Here is a 23,053-nt window from a genome sequence, read left to right on the forward strand (position 1 = left end):
CACAAAACATAGAGAGAACGAGAGACACAGACAAATGGGCGGTACGAATTCAGGGAAGAGAATAGGGGGAAGAATGGAAAAATAGGAGTTTTTGAGAGAAAAGACAAAAATAGTATCGTATTGTGCTATTATTATTTTTATAATCACCCAGTCCATTGCGTAACGATTCTCGGGGGGTTTCTTATCTTTCAATTTTCACGAGTTTTCTTTTTCTTTTCGCACACCAAATCGTCTTATCACACCCTTCGATTGTTTCATTTGTTTTTATGAGAACTCTTTCTTTCCCCCTATTCTTCTCTTTTTATTCTTTTCTGAAAATTTGGGTTTTCAGTGATAAAACACTACTTTCCGAGTGTAGGAAACACGATCCACCACATGTGACCTTCTGTCTTTCAAGGGATCCTACGCATCTTCTTCTTCGTATTATTTCGTGCCACTTCCGTTCAAAATCGCAACTTTTTGTTTCCCTTTTCTATGAGCTTTGTTTCAGATACCCAGTATACCAGGGTCACTCCAAATTGCGATGCGACTATTATTTTTGTTTCTAGCAGTGGTGGTAACAGGTAAGTGAACTGGAGGAATCGTGTTGGATAAAAGAATTTAAAGCTCTTAAAATCTTCATTAAAAACTCCAATAATTTGGATATCCCAGTCTCAAACTCGGCAAATGCAGACACTACGCTTTCTGGAAATGTCTGAAAATTTTAGTATTCATTCTATCAGAACAGCTCTCGAGCTTATTGTATCTTTCGTTTCGTCACCGGTTAGGTTTACAGTCAAAACTTCTGAGAACCTATCAAAATACACAATTGAGTGTTAAGGCTTGAGTTAATTAAATTTTAAAAGTAGAAATTAATGTTTCAAATGTTTTTCGTATACCAACGGGAGAAAAGTAATGTTGCTCCTTTTGCACTACAAAATTGTACTTTTCATTGGCAATAATGTCTGAAATTCTAGTTCAGCGTATTCCGTATACTCACTTCTGGCAGGAATGAATCATCATCATTTTGAAGATGATGGAAAACTCATTTTTTAAAAATAGCTCACAGGGATTCCTTTTTTGTCATAAATTATCGGGAACACAATGGTTACTGAGCTCTATCTGTTCATCCCTCTTATACGTTTTCACTGAAACCGAAAATCACTTTATTTCCAGACACCATTGCGAACGAATTAACGAGATGTTGTGCCGGCGGAACTCGTCATTTCAAGAACTCAAACACATGTTCAAGTATCAAAAGTGAAGGAACAAGTATGACTTGCCAGAGAGCTGCTTCGATTTGTTGTCTCAGAAGTTTATTGGATAATGCATGTGATTCCGGAACAGATATTGCAAAGGAGGAAGAAAGTTGTCCCAGTAATATCAATATTCTGGGAGGAGGATTGAAAAAAGTTAGTGTTTCGAAAAGTTCATAAGGGATGATTTGGTTTTTGTATCCAATAATAGCTGATCACAAATTAGATGTAAAACTAAAAAAATCTGTTTCTCATTGCCTTTTTGGACCTGTGTAGTTTCCACAACTCGTTATATCCTGAGTGCTAAATGGTATTTTCATCAGGAATGTTGTGACTGCTGTCTTCTTGCAAAAGATCTTCTGAGTCGAAACGAGGCATGCATCGCCCCAGCAGGATTCTCTGCCGGATGTTTGAGAAGTTTCAACAAGTGCTGTAATGGAGATTTCGAGATTACTCATGCTTCTGAAATTATTACTGGTGAGTTTGAAACCGTGTATGTTCTGCCTATTATATTCAAATAACTGAAACCTAAAAGACATCAAGTCGAAACAGTAAATGTTTTTTCCACAGGCCGCCCTCTCAACGATCCACACGTATTGCATCTAGGAGACCGTTGCTCCACAGCGAAATGTGAGCATTTGTGTCATGACAGAGGAGGCGAAAAAGTTGAATGCAGTTGTAGAGCTGGATACGATTTGGCACCGGATGGAATGGCTTGCATTGGTTAGTTTGATAAGCGATTTTCCTATAACTTGGGTAGCGTAGATTTTTTTTAAAACAATTATTTGATAATGGTTTGAAACGGGAAAATCTTCTGGTCATTCCTTTGTATATTCAGATATCCTACCCTTCTTCTCTTGCTTTTCCTTCTGAGCTCCAGACTGAATCCGTATCTCCCAAAATCCTTATGACATACTCCTGTTATCTCTGCTTCTCCATTCCCCCCCCCCCTATCACCTTCTGTGCTCCTATTTCAGACCGTAATGAATGTACAACCCGTCCATCCCCATGTTCCTCAACCGAAGATTGTGTGAATACAATCGGTGCCTACATCTGTCAACGGAGAATCACTCGTCTGGTTCCACATCGCCACCGAGCGAATCGAGTCGGAAATGCGCCACGAAGAATGCGAGATGACCCATATTCTCGTGCTGGAGAATATAGAGAAGCATCGCAAGCGAACACTGAATTCGGATGTCCAATGGGATGGCTTTATCAACATGGACATTGTGTTGGTAAGATAGAAAAATGAATTGTTGAAATGCTCTGTGAACTGAAATTAATTTACCGCTTCAAGAGTTCCTGATACAAAGTCTGACTAACATCTTATAGTCCCAAAAGCTTTAGTCTTCATTCAATCATTTGTCTCCCTCTCCCTCCAGAATGCTCCCTCCACCACCCCTGCTTTCACCCTCACCAACACTGTCTCCCTTCCCCTGACAACAATCGTGGAGATGGAACATGCGTCTGTAATCGAGGATACTATTGGAGTGATTCTAATTCACAGTGTGAAGGTTTTCATTTTCAATTCCAATTCTCTGACTTCTGTAATTTACTAACCAAATACTAACTCCAGACATCGATGAGTGTGCCACATTGATGGACGACTGTCTAGAATCCCAACGATGTCTGAACACTCCGGGAAGCTTCAAATGCATCCGAACACTCTCTTGTGGAACTGGATATGCTATGGACTCTTCGACTGAACAGTGCCGTGGTTTGATTTTTATTTAACATTTGGAAACTAACTTTGAAACACTGTTTCATATTGTGAAGATCTAATCTTATTCAATTCATACTTGTTCCCAAGATCATCTCATTTTTCCAGATGTTGACGAATGTAATCTGGGATCTCACGACTGTGGAGCATTGTATCAATGTCGAAATACTCAAGGAAGCTACAGGTTTTTGAGAATTAATGATTCAGAGATATGAATTGGGATTTTAGATGTGACCCAAAGAAATGTGGAGACGGTGAACTTCAGAATCCGATGACCGGGGAATGCACTTCGATTACATGTCCTAACGGATACTATCCAAAGAATGGAATGTGTAATGGTGGGTGACACGAGATATTCGGAAAAATGATACAATAATAAAAATCAACGCTTCTCAAACTATGGGGTTCTTGAAACTGTACTTTTATTTCAGATATCGATGAATGCGTGACCGGACACAACTGCGGAGCGGGAGAGGAATGTGTGAATACACCTGGATCATTCAGATGCCAACAGAAAGGAAATCTCTGTGCACATGGATATGAAGTCAATGATGCTACTGGATTCTGTGAGGGTGAGTGTTACAAGGAATGACAACGGGGTGTATTAATATTTAGAAATTAAAATGATAAACTAGAAACGGGGATAAAGGAATATGAAAATATGTGTTTTTGCCATTTTTCTCATTTCAAAATTTATACTGTATTGCTCATTTGACAAATTTAAAACTTTCAAAATTATTTTGGTACTCCGTTCCAATTCGTGGGTATGTTTTTCCTTCACCGATAATTCACCACAGATAAATGTTATTCCATGAATTCCAGACGTAAACGAATGTCAACAAGGAGTTTGTGGTTCAATGGAATGCATCAATCTCCCTGGAACTTACAAGTGTAAATGTGGATCTGGATATGAGTTCAATGATGCTGTAAGTGATTCGACACTTAATTGACTCACAAATTATTTTGTTATTCAGAAAAAACGATGTGAGGATATTGACGAATGCATCAAGTTTGCAGGGCATGTTTGTGATCTGTCTGCAGAATGTATCAATACGGTGAGTTCTCTTTCTTTGATTTAGCAGGAAAAACAAATTGGAAAGGATTGACTTCTTTTGCATATAGATACATTTCAAAAATATTTTCTTATTGCGTTGTCTGTTTCAACAAAGCGATTTCAGTGATTAAGGTATACTAAGATTCACTTCTTCCTTTGTTTTCCAGATTGGATCGTTCGAATGCAAATGCAAACCTGGTTTCCAATTGGCTGCAGATGGTCGTCGTTGCGAAGACGTCAATGAATGCACCACGGGAATCGCCACATGTGAACAGAAATGTGTCAATATTCCAGGGAGTTACCAATGTATTTGTGATCGTGGATTCGCTCTTGGGCCTGATGGAACCAAGTGTGAAGATATTGATGAGTGCTCCATTTGGGCTGGATCTGGAAATGATTTGTGTATGGGAGGATGTATTAACACAAAGGGATCTTATTTGTGTCAATGTCCACCTGGATATAAGATTCAGCCAGATGGAAGAACTTGTGTTGGTGAGTTACATATTTCTGTTTCACATGTTTCTGAATTAGATCACAACTTTTTTTGTTCAATAAAAGTGGCTAAAAAGAATTCTAATTTTTTCCAGATGTGGATGAATGTGCAATGGGAGAATGTTCTGGTTCCGACAAAGTATGTGTCAACACTCTCGGATCATTCAAGTGTCATTCGATCGATTGCCCAACCAACTATATTCATGACTCACTCAACAAAAAGTTAGTTTTCTTTTCCTCTAACTTTTTTCTTCTAACCAAGTTTGCAGTCGTTGTAACCGTGTTCCATCAGCATGTGGTTTGCCTGAAGAGTGTTCAAAAGTTCCCTTGTTCCTAACATATCAGTTTATTTCTTTGGCTCGTGCCGTCCCGATATCCTCTCATCGTCCAGCTATCACATTATTCAAAGTGTCGGCTCCGAATCATCCGGATACTGAAGTGGCTTTTGAGTTACAGTTGAAGACGACGATTGTTGGTAAGAGAAAAGCAGATTTCACGTTAGCAAAAACGATAACCGTGTTGCTTTAAATGATACTGGAGAAACATGGTTTTCTATGAAAAGTTTTGGATGAAAAAATAAAAACTGAGTTCTCAAAAATAAGAACGGCGAGGCTTTCACAAGTTCGCTTTATCCAAATCTGAATTTTTTTCTGTTTCAATAGGTTGTAATCTTGTAATAAGAAAAATGTTCCGCTACTAAAATTCAAGCTTTTACAACTAACACTAACCTATCCGATTCCAGACGCACCCGGTGTCCTTCCAGCAATCCGTGCCAACTTTTTACTCCAAAAAGGAGAAAAACGTAACAGTGCCGTCGTGACACTTCGTGATAGTCTCGATGGACCACAGACTGTAAAACTCCAGTTACTGCTCCGAATGAGTAAAAAAGGAAAGAGTTTCAACACGTATGCAGCCAACTTGATTGTCGACGTGGCTGCTCACAAAAGACATAATACGGTGCATCAGCCAATTAAGAAGATTCGATAAAATGGGTGATGGCATGATTTTTTGTTTTTGTTTGGATATTTGCTGTGACGATCTCAGAATGAACTAATAAATGTGATTTGAAAATATGAAGTTCTGTTATGTAATGTTTTGTGTTGAAGTTATCGTTCAATTTCTGTTTCACTGATTCAATTTAACCAGAGTTGAATCTCCCGCAATTGTTCCTCGCCTATTTCCAAACTTTTACAACCAATTACAGCCACATTGCCGATGGTTACTCGTGCATCAAAGTGTGCTCCACAGATGATACCGAATGCCTCGGCAATCATACTCGTGAAGTTCTCTATCAATTCCGTGCAGTTCCTTCATTGAAAACAATCACCACTCCGATTGAAGTCTCGAAAATTGTCACTCATATGGGAGTACCATTTTCAGTGGATTATAGTTTGGATTATGTCGGAAAGAGACATTTCCAAATTGTACAGGACAAGAATATTGGTGAGTTGGTTGCAGAAATAGAAGCAATCAACGAATCGCTACTTAAAAATCTCAATCAATTTGTTAAAGTTGTGAAACAGTTGAAAAGTACCTAGAACCATGCAAATCCTTTTATTACAGGAATTGTCCAATTGGTGAGACCAATTCGTGGCCCAACTGTCGAAACAATAAAAGTAAATATTCACACGAAATCAAGGACCGGCGTAATTCTCGCATTCAACGAAGCGATCATTGAAATATCCGTCTCAAAATACTCTTTTTAGATTCTCTTTCTCTTCATCTCTTTCCCATCAAATCCTATTTATTTTTCTCTCCGTTCTCCCTCAAATTCACCTCTCTGTCCCTTTTTCATAAGTTGTATGTGGATAAACGATTTGACCTCTCACCTGTTCCCTTTTTTGACGCAGATCGGGATTATCTTCATTTGGAACTTGTTTCTGTGGAGAGAGGCATGAGAAGGTGACAACTCCTGTCCACTAAACTATTCGATTCACGATTATGAATTTAGAGCTACCCAGATGTGGTGAGTTGGGAACCGTTTTATTAATAAGAGTTAAGGTTTCAACTAGGTTTGAAAAGGACTGAGATTGTATAACTGGGAATCTGGTAGTGACGAATTCCAGACGAGTTTTCAAATTTAATTTGTTCCAAAATTTTGACTGCTCGGTACTGCTCCGTAATTCAACTGGTATTTTCACAGAAAGTTACATCTGAGTTCCTGTTTCGAAGCCACTATAAAGTTTCATACAAAAATTTTTGTAACTTGACTCTTTGGTATGATATTTTCGAAAATCAGTTCTATCCATCTGACTCACTCTATACTCCTCTCGTTTCCCCTTATTTTCAACATTCTCTATTTTTCCCCAATTCCTTTCGCAAAGATCAAAACGTCATGACATGACACCAAAAAGAGCGCGAAAAAATTGAGTGGGATGATAGATAATTGGCAGCCATCATGCCCCATCATACATACCGTCTATGTGACACAAATCTTGAAAAAAGGAGAGAAAAAAGTGGTGTTGAGCGGGGAGAATTCAACTGTCTCTCTCTCTTGCTTCCGTTTTCTTTTTGTCGACTATCTATTCGCTCGAATTCTCATCCTTCTGCCGACCGTATTTTGTATTGAGAATTTGAATATTCGACCGAAAACTGGAACTGTACTATAAAATAGAACACTGATATACTTCTAACTTTCCCATTTTGTCACTACATATAACTTGCAAAATGGTTTCTCTTTCTCTTCCAAATTCACTTGTTACCGATGTTTTATTGGAAGATGAGGAGCATGGGGACATTTCGATTAGTGAGTTGCTGAAAACGTGTTTCAGCTTTTTGTGAATTAGGATACAAACGGATAGTGTTAATTCTTCTTCACCTTCATTAACTACAGAGAAAGGATCATCTGGAAAACTATCCGATGAGGAACTTCTGGCTAGAACGATCGAGAAAGCACTCAAGACGAAAAAGCTGGCACAGTCATCAAACATGACGTCATCTGTGAAAGTTGCGTTGACTGCTGAGGACTTGTTGGATCAAATTGGAATGTGAGTTGACATCAAGTTCAGTGATTTGTGTTTTGTTACTGGAAAACTCGTGGGGGGCCAGTTGTTCAGTCAGTAGCATTCGTTGACAATTGACCTTTACTCAAACTAGGCGCCGTCTTTTTTCTGTTTCAATTTCATATTATATCCAGAAAGAATTCATTCACAACGATTTACAGCCGAGGGTTACTATGAAATTCAAACTTTTCAGATGGCATCCATACCCTCTCTTCATTACATTCTCGATGGCATTCCTCTGGTTGTTGTCTGTAATGCCAACAATGTCACCCAGTTATATGGCTCCCTCTTCTCCGTGTACACTCGATAATTGCTCGTTTGTGACTGTACAGAATGAGGTGAGTAGGAAATACATGTGATAGCTGAATATCATTGATTTTGAGGAATTGAATAAGAACTAGTAATCATGTTGAAACGGTAACACATTTTTCAGTTCAACATCACAAAAACTCTGATAGATCCTGGAGAGATGACGAGTTCAGTTTTCTTTTTGGGAAACGGAGTTCTCGGACAGATTTATGCAGTTGCTGCAGACAGGTGAGTGGGAGGCTACAAGGACAGTTTTTTTTAATCGTCAAATATAAAAATTTAAAAATTAAACTGTTTTCGGTAACTGATAAGCACCATCTGGAAGTTTTTGCAATACTTCTGTTGGCGGCTTTACTTCCACTTTTGTTGCTCAAGGGGGTCAGCCAATCACTGAATTAAAATCAATTAATTGCAGAATTGGTCGGAGACCCGTACTTATCACTAGTCTCTTCATCTCTGGACTATCTGGAATAGGAGCAGCTTATGCTCCTTCATTTGAGCTCATGCTCGTTGGACGATTCTTCCAAGGCAGTTGCTTTACGGTAACGCTTCCAATCAGAAACATCATAAACTGTGTTTTCCAGGCCCTGACAATGATCAACTGGGTGATGTGTTGTGAGAGTATCTCGTTCTCTGGACACGGTTACGCTTCGGTTCTATTCGGATTATGTTGGGTCATTGGATACTGTTCTGTGTCTCCACTTGCTATTTATTTTTCAACGTGGCGATATGTTCAATTAGCAACATCTATTCCATGCGTTCTTTTTGGAATTTTGATGCTTTTGTGAGTTGGGGGGAGAGAAGCTTTCTCATCGCTGTTTCAGAAAATTTGTTTTAGTTACTGCTATCTAGAAACGGTATTTTATGTGTATCATCCAAACAATAACTCTTGTTTTAGCACTCTCCCCGAGAGTTTCTCATTTCTCGTTGCCAAGAGGAAACGAGATGATTTGGTGAAATGGATAGAGATGGCTGAAAGAGTTGGAAACGAAGAAATCGATTATGATGCAGATCAAATTGTGGATATGTCGAGTCGAGAGGATGACAATAAGTCGTTGTTACAGACTCTAAAGATTGTATTACAGTCGAAATTGATGATGACTTACACTGCAGTCGAATCATTTTTGTGGTAAGTAGGAGTTGACTACTATCGAAGAGCTGGTAGACTTGTAAATTGTCTTGTATAAATAAAAAATTATTCCAGGATCATCGATCTTATGATCTACAGTGCCCTTTCCCTATCTTCCACTGGTGTTGGTTCTCATAACATGCATCTTTCTTATATCTTCTCGGGTCTCGTTGAAATCCCTTCGTATTTTTTGATTCCTGCCGCAATTGATTGGTTGGGAAGAAAGCCATCTGTGATGGTTTGCCATCTGATTCTCGCTTTCTCTCTTCTTTCGATGTACTTGTTTGATCACGAAGCTGATCCGGAAATCTTCTTAATCATCTGGTTGATTGCAAAGTTCGCAGTCGCTTCTGCATTCATGTTGTGCTTTGTTTATGGAGCGGAACTGTTTCCAACTAATTGCAGGTGAGAAAGTTAGAAAAATATGGAACTAATTATTTATTCGACGTCAGGTACGCTCTTACGGGGACAATGAAACAGAAAAGTTTCCCCATATCTGAACAGAACTTCAAACAAGGCTGGAAATGTTAGAAATAGATTTTACTTTAACAGAAAAAAAAATATCGGTCGAGTGCTCTCAAAGCTGACTGCAAATAATTATAGAAGTGGTCAATTAGTCGAACCTGCAAAATGAATTTTGCAGATTCAACCAACAAACTGTTTCAAAATTTATGTAAAAACAAATATATTTAAATTTTTCATTGTCTTAGCTCACTTGATGCTCACTTGTTTCATTTTCAGAAGCATTTGCCTCGGCACATGTGCCACTATTTCTAACCTTGGAGCAGTTGTTGCTCCCCATGTCCCAGCGATGGTATGCACCTACCTCATAGAATTCATATAATCTTCACATTCAGGACATCTTCTTCCCAGGACTCCACTACTTATTCTACGCATTGTGCGCCTTCATTTGCACAATTCTGACGACGATTCTCCCGGAAACGAAAGAAAATCATAGTGTACCAAGAAGTCAGCAACAGTCTCTTGCTTGACAATAAGTATTTGATGCTTAAGACCTTTTTTTCTAATTTTCGGGTATAAAAATTTATTTAAAAACAATGAGAAGCTATCTATGAATCATTTATTCGAAAGAAAAATGAAAACCCGTGAAATCATCTAAAAAATCTAAGAAAAATCTGAAAAAGCTCTCAATCTAAATGCTGAAGTGGTTCTTCTTCTCGAGGAATTTCCGGTTGAATCCTTTCTTTTTTTCGCCGTTTTAACAGTAACTCTTCCGGATGCCAAAATCTGAAACATCGATAGAATTGGAATTATAGATGTTACGAAATTCTTACTTCAAATAAACTGTGACTCCAATAGAAATAATCAAAATGATAACACATAAAAAGAGTAAGAAGATGAGGACATTCACAAACTTGTGAGGCTCATCATCGTAGTCTTTGTATTTTTTTCGATATCGGGAAGTTGTTGTGATAGCAGTGGTTGTGGAACGGAGTCTGAAATAAGTATTCAGTTTCAGAAACACAATTAATTTTTTTTAGCAAAGAACAGACATTGTTTCCACGCTTGGAGTAGATTCAGGATTTTGTAAAACTACAAGAGATACGAGTCTTCAATGTCGTCCAGTTGTATTTACAGTTTCATTAAAATCTAGTGACAACTCTCGTTTCCAGAAATTTCAGTCAATATCAAAATTTTTCCCGTTTCAAAATATTGGTATAGCTTCTTATTTTATAGTTTTGCTAGTTCTTGAGTTGCTGTGACAGGAAACTAACTTCGTGCTCATTTTATCCGTCGTCTTTACTCCTTCTAACTCATCCAACGTCTCCAGAATACTTTTCCTCGGTGTAGTCGTCATTTCCATAGTTTTCTTCTCCTTTTCAGTTGTTGACTGTGTTGATGTATACACTCTTTCCATGATTCCTTTCTGTGCATTCTCCACAAATGTCATCCATTGCTTCGTTTCTTCTGTTGGATCCAGGCAAACACTTTCATTCGTTCCGGGAAGAGCTTCCAACATCCAAACTGTTCCATGACCATTCAGATCACAATTCAGGTCATCGATGTCGTCAATCTAAATCAGGTGATTACTTTTTCAATGATGTTTCATCTTGAATTTTTTAGATATTAGAACGATTGGACAATTTTTCAGTTCCCTCGCATAATTAAATAGAGAATTTAGTATATCAGTATAGTTTTTTGCCATGATTATTATATTTTCAAAAAAAAAAACGTCTTCTTATATTCACATCGACAGCTCATATGTCACAATAACTGTTTCAATGCCTTGTTGTAAATTAAAAACAAATTTACTGACAGTCTGTCTTCCTCTCCAGTTTTTTTTTAGAAAAAAAATTTTAAACTTTTCCGTTCACCACCGCTAAACCAAAATGTCTTACCTTCGCTCGATTCGTTCTCTTCATCAACCATCTCTGCAAATCGGACGGTGATTCACAATCACATGCGAATCGACTGAAGTTTCCACCCAATCGTATCTGAACTTTTCTTCTCTTTTATTATCATTCGCTTTCTCAAATGAAACTGAAAGTTGGACGAATCACACATCGATTACCACAAAAAACCTCTGTTCTTCTTCTCTTTCTTATCAACTTGGAACAACAAAACTAGTTTTCAAAATGAAGTTGCGAACTTCCTCTTTCAAAATTGACCAACCTTCTTCAAATTGTCCAAATGAGTCAGTGACGTGGCTGGAAGTTGATCCAGTGGGTTGTCGGAAAGATATAGATGTGTGAGAGATGGCAGTTTGGAAATGGAATCAGGGATATAGGTGATGGCAGATGATGTGATTTCCAGATGGGTTAGATTTGCAAGATCAGACAGTTTTTCCTGGAAAAAACAGGAAGTATCAGTCAAAGGAATGTGATGGGAACCATTATTAAACCGTGTATTGGGCTTTAACTGTGGAGTGAAGCTTAAATTATGAAATTGAAACATGGTTTAGGTTCAAGTTATTTGGATACAGAGAGTGATGAAAAGTGATTATTTCATAACGGCGACCTAATGTTTTTCCATAAATAATTAAAAGCTTTCACGAAATTGGGAAACCGAGTTTTTTTTCTGCATTTTTTTTCTCTGCGACCACTCACCATTTCCTTCGATGTCATTTTGCTATTCGTAATTTTCAATGCTCTCAAATTGCTCAACTTCTTCAAGTTTTCAGCCTGAAAGTCCATCAATTAGTCTCGGCTCCTCTCCGCTTCACCCCACTTCAAAAACCTTCCAATCCGTCTGATTCATATGCAATTGTGTCAATGGAGACGGTAGTTTTCCAAGCTTATCCCATCTCAATTTGTCACAAACCATTATGTTTTGAGATGTCTGAAAACCAATTCAATTAGTTCCATCATTCCTTCTTCTTTTCTCTGTTTACTTCGTTTCTCTTCTCTTCTTTTCCTTATCATCCAAGAAAAAACCGAAAGTGTAAAGTAAATTGAAACCGCCCGTTTCTTCTGTCCTTAACAACAGAGATCCAGTGGAAATAGTGTACGTTTAGGGGGAGACGCAGAGAAATTCCAAAAAAAGTTTGTGATCAAGAGAAAATTGACAGTATAAAAGGGACGTTAAGGCAAGAAGAAGACATCATCCACATTTGATCATCTCAAAAAATGGAGGACAACAAAATCAAGGTAAATTTTTCGAAATGTTTTGTTTTTTCGATAATTCATTGAACGATTTTGAAATTTCTAAGTTTTCAACAACTTTAGGCCTACCGCCTCATCGGCTATGCTGCTGTCTCCCTCTCAGCCGTCGGAATTCTTTCCGTCTGCATCACTCTTCCACTCGTCTACTCCTACGTGAGCAACCTCCGTTCCCAAATGCATTCGGAGCTCCGTCACTGCCGTGACACCGTCAACACCGTCTACGCTACCGCCGTCGCCATGCCTGCTCTTCCCGGGAGGATCAACCGTACCGCCCGTCAGGCCGGATACGATGTTGCCGTTCAAGACGCACCAGCTCAAGAGGCCGGATCTTGCGATGGATGTTGCTTGCCAGGAGCCGCTGGACCAGTCGGAGCAGCCGGACGCCCAGGAACTCCAGGACGCCCAGGAGCACCAGGAGCCCCAGGACATCCAGGAAAGCCACCACAATCACCATGTGAGCCATTGACTCCACCACCATGCCCAGCTTGCCCACCAGGACCACCAGGAGCTCCAGGAGCACCAGGAAAGCCAGGAGCAGAGGGACCACCAGGAGCCCCCGGACACGATGGACCAAACGGAGGACCAGGACAACCAGGACAACCAGGACCACACGGACCAAATGGACATCCAGGAAAGCCAGGACCACAAGGACCACAAGGACCACCAGGACACTCCGACGAGCCAAAACCAGGACAACCAGGACAGCCAGGACGTGCTGGACCACGTGGACCACGTGGAGTCGCTGGACTCAAGGGCAAGGACGGAGCTCCAGGAGCACCAGGACAACCAGGACCACGTGGAGGAGCAGGAGAGCCAGGACAAGATGGAGCTCCAGGACAACCAGGAGTTCCAGGAGCCGATGGAACTCCAGGAGAGAAGGGAATCTGTCCAAAGTACTGCGCCATCGATGGAGGAGTCTTCTTCGAGGACGGATCAAGACGCTAGATTTCTTATCGTGTCTTCCATTTTTTATAAAGATTTTAGCATGCAACATTTCTTTTCGTTACTATTCCTTGCGATCGGATCTTTCAAAAACAGAAAAGAAATTATCATCTCACAAGTTTGAAAAAGAGAGAAACACTGTTGTTTTTTAGTGATGGCGGTAAAGTAGGAGCAAATGTCAAAAATTTATAAAAGAATCACACATTTTGTGATGATCGTGAATGATTACGTTCTAAAACTCTGCTAAAATAAGTCTGCTAAAATCTCCCTCCGAATCTCACTCCATGAAATTTCCCGTTTCAAAAGTCTCATTTCTGATCGACTAAACCAGATCAGCCAGTACCGTGTTTTTGTACGATTGAATTGTAACTCACTCTAACACTCGAAACATCAGCAGATCTCAAGCATCTACAAGTCGGTGGACACTCGAATCGACACTCACAATCCTTCTTTTGACAGCATTCACAGTCTGCTTCACACATCTGAAAATTACTGTTTCAGATAGCAAACATTTATTGATGCGAGAAGTTAGAGTGATGGGTTTAAGTCCGGAGAACATACTCACATTAGCATATTTACAGAGAAGTTGATTTCTCGAATGAGCCAAGGCTAATGACATAGTCTTCTCTGGTTTCAGAATGTTAGAGCATTCGATTGCTTGAAGATCTCCGATTGATATGTTCTGAAAACTTGTAAACATTTGGGAGCTCTATCCATCTACTTATCTCATACCTTCGATTCAGCATCCATCAACCATTTATGATTACAATGACACAGTAACGGATTCGCAGATAAAAATAGTTTCATCTGGTACTTTGAACCTCGGAAACTCGACGCCTTCACTTCTTTTAAACTGTTGTTTCTAGAAAATCGTTTAGATTTTTCCTCTAGTTATTAACAAAAAACTCACTTCAAATCCAAAAGTATCAAATTCGGAAGATGCTCAAAGGCGAATTCATGAAGGTAGTTCAACCGATTATTCGACAAATCCGCATGTTTCAATTCTGCAGGTAGAACATTCACAGCTCCTGTTGACAGACCTGCCACGAATTCAAGACGATTTCCTGATAAGTCGAGTCGTTTTAGGTTTCTGGCACTGGCTGGGACGTAGTGGATAGTTGAGACGAGATTATGACGGATGGATAAATCGGTTAGGTTTTCGGGGAATCTGAAATAAAAATAAACTTTTCTCAGTTTCAAGATTCTATTGAAAATTGGGTTTCATGAGATGCAATAATAGTTTCATTTCATTACCTCCTAAAATCGATGTTTGTAATCTTGTTATTATTCATCGTTATCACTTTCAACTTCGTCAAAGATATCAGTGTATTCGTCAGAAATCCAATGTCATTATCACTCAAATCCAAATGAATCAAGTTGCTGAAAGAATTCGATTCTTGAAAATTGTATTCACAGATTTGCTTACTGTAGAGATCTCAATGAATAAGGTTCAATCCTTAATCGATTTCCAGACAAATCCAGCGTCATCAGGTTGGGACAATGGGCAAATATTTCTCGGGGAAAGTCGGTGATGTTGGCATTTTTCAGAATCAGAGAGTAGAGTTGGCCGAGACCCTGGAATCATTAATTTTCTGTTTCAGAATTTTCAAATTTTCGCTCTCAAACTTGTAGAAAAGTGTTCTCACCGCAAAAAGGCCATCTGGAACTACATCAATTAGACATCTATCCAGTTCAAGTCGATCCAGATTCCGGAATCCTTGAAACAATGAATGAGGCGGAGTCGAGATTTTCGGAGAATGATATGGGCATTTTATGGTGAGAGTACGAACGAGATCCGGGCGAGCCAATTGAAGAGTTGTGGCGTTGAGCTGGAAACTTAGTGTAATGTGTGGGTAACTATGAGTAGAAGAGGTGTGGAAGGAAACTGTAGTGAGACTATTTGCACGAAACGGTTTTTACAGCTCCGTTCCACCGAGAAAATAAAAATAAAAACGTTGACAAAATGATTTCAGTGGAGAGAAATTGTGAATACCGTATGGTTAACCCTTTTTGAGAAGAGTCAATGTTTCAAATAGAGAATTATTTCGGAAGGTTTGTTTTGGGGTAGTTAGTTCAACTTCCATTTCTTGGACCCTGAACAATTTTTTCTAGTATTTTGAATTTTCAGCAACTCTATAAATTTGTATTTTTTCGTTGACTAGACTGCAGCTTTTGATTCCATTTGCTACTCCCCAAACTAATTTTTTATTCTACCAATATAGCATGTACTTGTATACTGTTACTTGTGCACCCACGCGAACACAAATTGATAATTGCATCAGCTAGTAAATAGTCACTGTCTCCCCATCCAATTACCTGTTCCCACTTGCAAATGAGATGAACTTGTTGGTTCTGCTCGTTATCCGAATAGCATTGACATCTTGTCGGACACGGGAATAATGACGGTGATGACGTGTCAATTGGGTGCAGAGAAATGTGGAGAAGAAGAAGATGAAGAAGAGGGAAGAAGGACATATACCATGAAGAAGCGAGGATAGATCAAATGGATTGAGTTGAGCTGAACTTGAATGGATTATGAAATGAAAAGAAAAAAGAGGAAGGAAAAGGAAATTGGGTTGACTTGGATATGAAGAAGAACTGAAAGAAAAGGGGAGTTGGAGGAACAAATTATAGGTTTATGGGCTTCTGTCAGTTTGAAAAATGGGTCTAAGCGGAGTCAGATGGTCTAAAGGAAAACAAGGTTTTACATGAATTTTATCACCGGTTTTTCTCGCATGAGAACAGTATTGATTGCCCACATTCTATAGGGAGTTTGTCTCTTCGATTGTAGGTCAAATGTGGCCGCGTGGCCTAATGGATAAGGCACCAGACTTCGAATCTGGGGATTGCAGGTTCGAGTCCTGCCGTGGTCGGAACTTTTTTCTTCTCGGTGGTTTCTTTATTCGAATATTTTTCTGGTTCAGAGAACGTTTTCACAGGAAAGTGTTGTAGAAGTTTAATGCAAATCAAGTATTTGAAATTGGAAAGAAAATATGTAATCCAGGTATGATAGATCTGGAACTAAACTGAAAGGTTTGAAAAGAGACCATTCGTTTTTAATAAATAGATGGCCATTTGGTCGTTTCATAGCAATTTTTCCGGAAATCTCAGGATGGTGAGGATTTGCGTTAGCCTGGAAAAGTAAATTATAATTTTGGACCTCTTCCCGGTTCTTAGTAATTTGGATTGTCATCTACTGTAGCTTCAAGAAAACTGATAGTAAACCGATCATTTGAAACGGGAAGTTTTTTTTTTGAAAGTCACATGGAAACAACTTGCATAAAAACCTAAATAACCTCCCGGAGGTCAAAAGATTTTAGAATAAAAAAGCCAACAAACAAACAAAAAAGTGGACAATGAATTGTTCCAGAATGAAGAGAAAAAAGTGGTTGGGGACACAAAGAGAGCGTGGCGACTTGCAATTTGGGAGGCAACTTGTAGAGCTCTTCGTCCCAAAAAATACATATTCATTCATCTTTTCTTTCCCATTTCTGGTGCCCTCCCCCTCTCTTATTTCTACAAATTCAAACGACAAAATATTCGGGAGCTCCAAAAAGTGGGAGAGAATGTCCCGACGGAATCAGTGTCAAAGAGGCGACACAAATCTCTCGGAAGGAAAGAAGGAGGAGAGAAGAATGATTGCCCTGGAAGCAAAATGGAAGAAGTGAGGGAATAGAGGGTAGATCCTCAATTGAGATTTCATATTTCAAGAGGAGAAATAGTGTGTGGGATGAAGAGACGCAGAGACAATGAACTAGTCTGTGGTGGGAAAAAGTGGGCGGAATCTGATTTAGGAGTAGAGAGAATCAAAGTTATTCCATGAATCTTCTGACACCACTGCATTATATGAGATGATAAATTGAATTGTGTATAGAGAGTTTGGAGAAAGAAGAAGAAGAGGAGACTAAAAAACTTCTGAGATTTCTATTCAGAATACGAAGAAGTCGCTATACAATTGAGAGATGGTTCTTTCCGGATCTTCTTTTTCCCGGAACACCAAAAAATACTACTTGTTTTCTATTTACTTGGTTTGATTCTTCTTTGAGTTTTGGAGTTTGTGTGGTTTCCGCGATTTGAGAAATCAAGAAAAATATACATTGACAATAGTTACGTCTAACAAAAGCCGAGAATCTATAATAGAACGGCACTTGAGCGATAGGATGCTTCAGGGCACATGGTACCTTGCAATTTGCAACCTCATTACGAATATGTTGACGATTTGGGTAATGTTAGACAAGAGAGATGACTGACAGCTGATAACTTTATGTCTTGATTCACTTAATTACGCCATGAAACAGTAAGTTTTGCGTATAACTTACCCAGAGAATAATTATTTTCAAATACTATCCTTTAGATCAGTGTTCCTAGAAAAAATCGGTACATTCAAATTTCAAAACTTAAAAGTTCTATAATAAGATTCAATCAGTTTATTCAAATATTAATCCATATCGGAGATTTCTCCGTATTCTTCCACTGTTTCATGATCTTCTTATTTTGAAGAATGAAAGTTTTTTCTTGCTAGGTGTAAACTCAGAATGAGATGCTGTGATCAATTTATGTCAAATATATTATATTACGACACAGTTTTTACAACTGAGCTCCAACGAACGGGAAATAGGAGAACTAGTAACAAATAAATTACAAAACCCTGATGCACGGAAAATCACTGTTTTGGAAAACAAAAACTTTGTGTCCTTGTTCAGTACTATTCTCTGAGAAATATGAAAAATAATTGTTTTTATTAAATTTCGGACAAGTTCATTTTATTTTCAGAAGCAAAAACAATTTATTTTCATCATAATTACACAGAAAAAGTGGAGAGAAACCGTTGTAAACCGGAACATTGGCTAGAAGAAAAATCTAAGAAATTGAGAAGGAAATAAACTCATTTCAAAAAAATACCGATTTTGGTTTGGCAAAGAAAGTCAAAAGAGGCAAATGATATGGATGAGATCTTTGAAAATTTGGGAATTTGAGAAGAATTCGGAAAAGGAGAATTGGACGATCACAGGTAGGAAGATTGACTGGGCGCACCACTATTCGGCATCTGGAAGAAGAGAAAAACAGTTATAAATGGGTATCATTAAATAAGAGAATACTGTAATTATGTACAGTTTTGGTTCTCCTGAATTGAGATTTATGGGCAAATCGAAAAAAAAGAAAAGAAGAAAAAGAGACTCACTCGAATGAAAGATGTCTGCGCCTGTTTGATGTCTGATGGTTTTGGGGACTTGTTTCCACCTCGGATCGTTTTAATGAGCATTTCTTTGAAGACTGGATTGAGCCAAGCGTAGAGAAATGGGTTGGTCACGTTGGTCAGCATTGATATTCTGAAATCAAATTGGGAGGATTAAGAGTTAGTACGTGATTCTTCAACGCAGCATTCTATAGTAGGTCAGAAGCAATAAGTGTTTGTTTTGAAACTGTTTACTTTATAATTATGAACTTACAAATGAGCAGTCATCGAAACGATATACGTGTTATCTGTACTGGTTTCTGATTCATCCGAATGGAAAAAGAAAGCGTCGTACTCGATCATCAAAGTGACAACATTATGGGGAAGCCATGTGAAAGCGAAGAGAAGGACCTGCAAAAAATGAAGAAAAGGTTATCAGTGGGAAGAAATCTGAAGAAGGAGAGAGTCCCCTGGGGTGAGGTGTTTTGAGAAATGTACGGGGAAGATGAGAGAGAATTCAAGATATTTAGTAGAAGGGACAGTCATATGCAAAGGTAGTGCATTTGGATATTTTCGCTAGATATGAAATGATATTGATACAGCGGAAATATTTTAGATCATATAACAAAAAATGTAGTTTCTGTCTATAAAGTGATAGTTAGTAATAAGGAAATCAAATCACTTCTGATAGCTTTTGAAAAAAAAAGAGGTAAGATTCTTTCCGAAGAAATATTCAACCGAGAATGCGTAAACTTCTGGAGTCATAAACCAACACTTTTCATTTAGCTTATTTGGTTTCTACTCAAAAAGGGCTTTGAAAAAGTGGAAACTTTTAAATTTAAACTAAGAATTTAGAATTGTTCAAACTGTTTGATCGGTTATTCCTTTCAATTAAATTTTCCACCAACTTACCATGCATGACAAGATGGTAGTTGTCCTCCTTTGTTGTGCAAGAACTGCTAATCTCTGCTTATTCTCTAGACCATTTTGAACGGCTTCCTGAAAATAAACACCTTGGAAAAGTGTTGAAAAAGTAAAAGTTAAGACTAGACAAGTACGATTGAAGTTTCAAAAAACCACAACAGGATTATTTTACATTTGATATTATTGAGAAGATGAATGATTGAAACTGTATTAGATTTTTACTGAAGAAGTAGAATACATCTATAAGTAGAAATTTTACATTTTGACTTTTACTATCACTGAACAATTTGAGAAAAAAAAACACGATGAGAAGTTTCATTTTTAGAAGTGAAACGTTACCTTGATTATCAGTGTGACTTTCTGAAATTATTTTTTCTAATCTTTTCAGTTTCATATTATCCTGACAAGCATTGTTCAACTTTTCGATTATTGGTGACTACACCATTCTACACTTACCGCATTGATACTAACGATATGATTTGTGGTTCCACAAGTTGTACTATTCTCCAGAAGCTGTGATCGTTCAGACAATTTCTTCAGTTTTGTCTCAACTCTGGAAATTTAAAAATTTCAGATTCAGGTATTTAATTGACTTGAATTTACCTTTGTCTCAATCTCGAGAAAATATTATAATAACAGAAGGCCATCGTTGCGAAAGGGAACAAGAACTGAGTGATCAACACTAGAAATGTGTATCCTTTTCTGACTTCAGCCAACGGCCAATGCTCCGAACAGTACTCTCCACAGAGTCCACTTATTCTCTCAACATCCATATACCATCCATATGGCATGCAGACAACTACACTGATCACCCAGATGAGGAGAGCAATCATCATTGCACTTCGAGAACTCAACTTCTGTTTGTGGGGTCGGACGACGAGATTGTAGCGGTCGAGGGCGATGGCAGAGAGGGAGAATGTGGAGACGAAGATGGATGCTCCCTGAAAGAAAAGAATTTTTAAAATTGTTGATTCACATATCCCAACACAACAGAACAATCAAAACCCGATGACGGAATCTAATTCATATAAGGTAGTTAAAACAGAAAAATTCAGAATTCGTTAAAATAAAAAGTTCCCATGCGTTTTCTCCAACTACTGTTTCAGAATGTTCAGATACATAATTTCAACTCTCAACATAACTAACTTGATCGGTTCAGATAGCGCTCGAAATGGGACGAGTTGGGACGTCCCGCGTCCCCGTCCCGCGCGTCAAGGATTGTCATAAAACGGTTAAAAAATAAACGTATATTTTTGAAACTTTGGGAATCGCGTCCACAGCTATGTCTTCAGATTCTGTGAAAGTTTAACTATTCTCCGACAAAAACTGACAGTTTTCCAAAATTCTTGGAAAAAAGTGGGACGTCCCATTTCGAGCGCTAGGTTCAGATGTTCTTACCTGAACTAACGGAATGAGTTTACAAACTGGCGATGAGAAGAACCATTGTTTGTAGACGTTGGTGATGAATGTGATCGGAAGACTCGTCAGACACATCAACACGTTCGAAGCACATAAATTGAGAATAAATATATTTTGGACGGTTTGTAGTTGACGATGTTTCATAGTTAGGTATCTGAAATAGGTTTTTAAAATCAATACAGAATGTAAACTTTTGTTGAAAAGTTTATGTTTGTTAACTGTTTGTTAGAAATCGAAAAAAATGAAACGAGGTAGGATATTCAAGAAATACGGTTTCAGGATCTTGTTTTAAAATTCATTATAAATCAAAGTCGATAATCCTTGTTCACTGGTTTTTAAACTGAAACATACAAAGAAAAACTTACAGAACAGCCGAATTTCCTAGAATTCCAAGTAGAAAAATATGTAGATAGAGGAGTGAGAAGGTGACCAATACACTCGGCTCGTTTGTCATATCCGGGTGTTTGTCTATAAATCGATCGCATACTGTCTCGTTGTTCATCTGTAAATTGGAAATTTGGAATAAAATGAAGACAGGAAAATTGTTTTCAACTATTTTGGAGTACGAAAACACAATGAAACACTACTGAAAGTGAGAATAGGTCAAAAGGTCGAAAAGCCAAGTCCAATATCGTCTCCCATCTAATTAGATGACGTGGCACGTGGTCATATTATGATGGACGAAAGATGATGTGGATTGGGTGTGGTCGATTCTCTCTGAGAGCAATTATTGAGTCCGAGGAGGGTAACGAAGAGCTCAATTAAGAAGACTCCGCCTTCTTTTTTATTATCAAAGAAATGAAGAACAGGAAAGGATAAATAATTGGAATCCTTCTTTTCATTTTGAAATTGTCTATAAGATTTAAGAAAAAGAAGAGAATCTTTAAGTTTCCCAGAATGAAAAAGAAGAGAAAAAAGAGATCACGGTTTCTGAAACATTAGATTGAATTGAAAGATTTTCTGGAGGTGACCAGGTGTTCAGCTAATCGAATTCATTCTTTTTGAGCTTTTGAAATAAAAAATGAAAAACGGATTTCGAGGCGGGGGTGAGAATAAATGTCTAGGGTTCCTATTTCTATACATTTGAGAGTAGGTTTAAAAGGGGAAGTCAATTGATGACGAATGAAGGTGAAAAGAGGAGAAAAAATGGTTGATTGAAGAGTTCAAGCGGAATGAGAATAAGAAATTTAAGGAGAGAAATTGATGAAACTATGAGTTGAGAATGAGAAAGAAAAGGGGAAGACAACGGGGGATTGCCCTTTATTTATGGAATTAGTTCCTGATGGGTTACTGAATTACTTTGAGTGATGACTAGACATCTACCTATTGCTGATGTATGAAACAATCCGCCGGCAGACGGTAGAGCAAGTTTTCAAAACAAAAATGATGGTGAATTAGCATAAATAGAAAACATCAAAATTTAGCGACTTTTCGCAACCGTATTTTTTTTTCTGCGACACTGAAAATAACTGTTTAGTAAACTAGAATATTTGAAAACTGTTCACTGGACCCTGTGTCCTCGAATTTTAGGAGATGATTTTTGGAACATAGTCCGGTCTCAAAGAAAATTTTGATTCTACATTTTTGTAATTGGGGCGGAGTGTAGATTTCAACTATTTTCAGTCACAGTTGCAAAAATTAATTGTTTTTAAAAGAATTTCTGTTTCGAATAGTCTTTGAGTTAAAACCACAGAAAAAGAATGTTGGTAAACGTTTCGTTGATGAATCCAAAAAACTCCAAATTCTAAACAGAAAATAAATTTTCAGAACTCATTTTAATAGGTTTAGGAGTCTAGACCATGGAACTGCATCTTTTTGAGAAAATAAGTGTTCTTCACCTTTTAAAAAAGAATAAAACGTCCAAACGAGAAACTCAAAGAGCACCTAAAGTTGGTCCATAAAAACAAGAAGATCAAACAGAATCGAAACTTATTTTTCTTGTTTTCAATTTTTATTATTTCTCTTCCAAACCAGACTTTTCTCTTGATTTAAGACATCATAAATTAAATTTCTACCGGGAGAAGCCTA

At 38.1% G+C, this 23,053-nt stretch overlaps 5 protein-coding genes across 5 annotated transcripts; 3 read left to right on the forward strand and 2 right to left on the reverse strand.

The window, feature by feature from the left end:
* Positions 1 to 523: 523 nt before the first annotated feature.
* GCK72_013463 (uncharacterized protein) lies at positions 524 to 6,207 on the forward strand (the record flags this gene model as incomplete). The annotated part of the gene is made up of 18 exons (XM_053729860.1): positions 524 to 563; positions 1,156 to 1,391; positions 1,559 to 1,712; positions 1,806 to 1,958; positions 2,213 to 2,470; positions 2,568 to 2,741; positions 2,812 to 2,952; positions 3,064 to 3,139; positions 3,184 to 3,293; positions 3,387 to 3,527; positions 3,778 to 3,881; positions 3,930 to 4,010; positions 4,177 to 4,501; positions 4,597 to 4,723; positions 4,771 to 4,976; positions 5,244 to 5,406; positions 5,706 to 5,944; positions 6,065 to 6,207. 18 exons carry the CDS (start codon positions 524 to 526, stop codon positions 6,205 to 6,207), a joined length of 2,871 nt encoding a protein of 956 aa, XP_053584632.1.
* Positions 6,208 to 7,168: 961 nt separating this feature from the next.
* GCK72_013464 (uncharacterized protein) lies at positions 7,169 to 9,933 on the forward strand (the record flags this gene model as incomplete). The annotated part of the gene is made up of 10 exons (XM_003093575.2): positions 7,169 to 7,247; positions 7,335 to 7,488; positions 7,697 to 7,841; positions 7,937 to 8,040; positions 8,228 to 8,354; positions 8,397 to 8,596; positions 8,711 to 8,941; positions 9,017 to 9,346; positions 9,683 to 9,755; positions 9,799 to 9,933. 10 exons carry the CDS (start codon positions 7,169 to 7,171, stop codon positions 9,931 to 9,933), a joined length of 1,578 nt encoding a protein of 525 aa, XP_003093623.2.
* Positions 9,934 to 10,089: 156 nt separating this feature from the next.
* GCK72_013465 (uncharacterized protein) lies at positions 10,090 to 12,226 on the reverse strand (the record flags this gene model as incomplete). Its single annotated transcript, XM_053729861.1, has 7 exons — positions 10,090 to 10,189; positions 10,237 to 10,398; positions 10,678 to 10,976; positions 11,302 to 11,397; positions 11,576 to 11,749; positions 12,010 to 12,084; positions 12,140 to 12,226. 7 exons carry the CDS (start codon positions 12,224 to 12,226, stop codon positions 10,090 to 10,092), a joined length of 993 nt encoding a protein of 330 aa, XP_053584633.1.
* A 302-nt stretch (positions 12,227 to 12,528) lies between these two features.
* On the forward strand, positions 12,529 to 13,509 carry GCK72_013466 (uncharacterized protein; the record flags this gene model as incomplete). The annotated part of the gene is made up of 2 exons (XM_003093585.2): positions 12,529 to 12,549; positions 12,628 to 13,509. The coding sequence occupies 2 exons, from the start codon at positions 12,529 to 12,531 to the stop codon at positions 13,507 to 13,509; spliced, it is 903 nt and encodes a 300-aa protein (XP_003093633.1).
* Positions 13,510 to 18,511: 5,002 nt separating this feature from the next.
* GCK72_013467 (uncharacterized protein) lies at positions 18,512 to 21,527 on the reverse strand (the record flags this gene model as incomplete). The annotated part of the gene is made up of 8 exons (XM_003093586.2): positions 18,512 to 18,553; positions 18,689 to 18,836; positions 18,957 to 19,093; positions 19,595 to 19,681; positions 20,063 to 20,159; positions 20,210 to 20,547; positions 21,005 to 21,179; positions 21,391 to 21,527. 8 exons carry the CDS (start codon positions 21,525 to 21,527, stop codon positions 18,512 to 18,514), a joined length of 1,161 nt encoding a protein of 386 aa, XP_003093634.2.
* Between the last annotated feature and the right edge of the window lie 1,526 nt (positions 21,528 to 23,053).

The sequence above is a fragment of the Caenorhabditis remanei genome, chromosome IV, assembly GCF_010183535.1.
Source record: "Caenorhabditis remanei strain PX506 chromosome IV, whole genome shotgun sequence".
Lineage (NCBI taxonomy): Eukaryota > Metazoa > Nematoda > Chromadorea > Rhabditida > Rhabditidae > Caenorhabditis > Caenorhabditis remanei.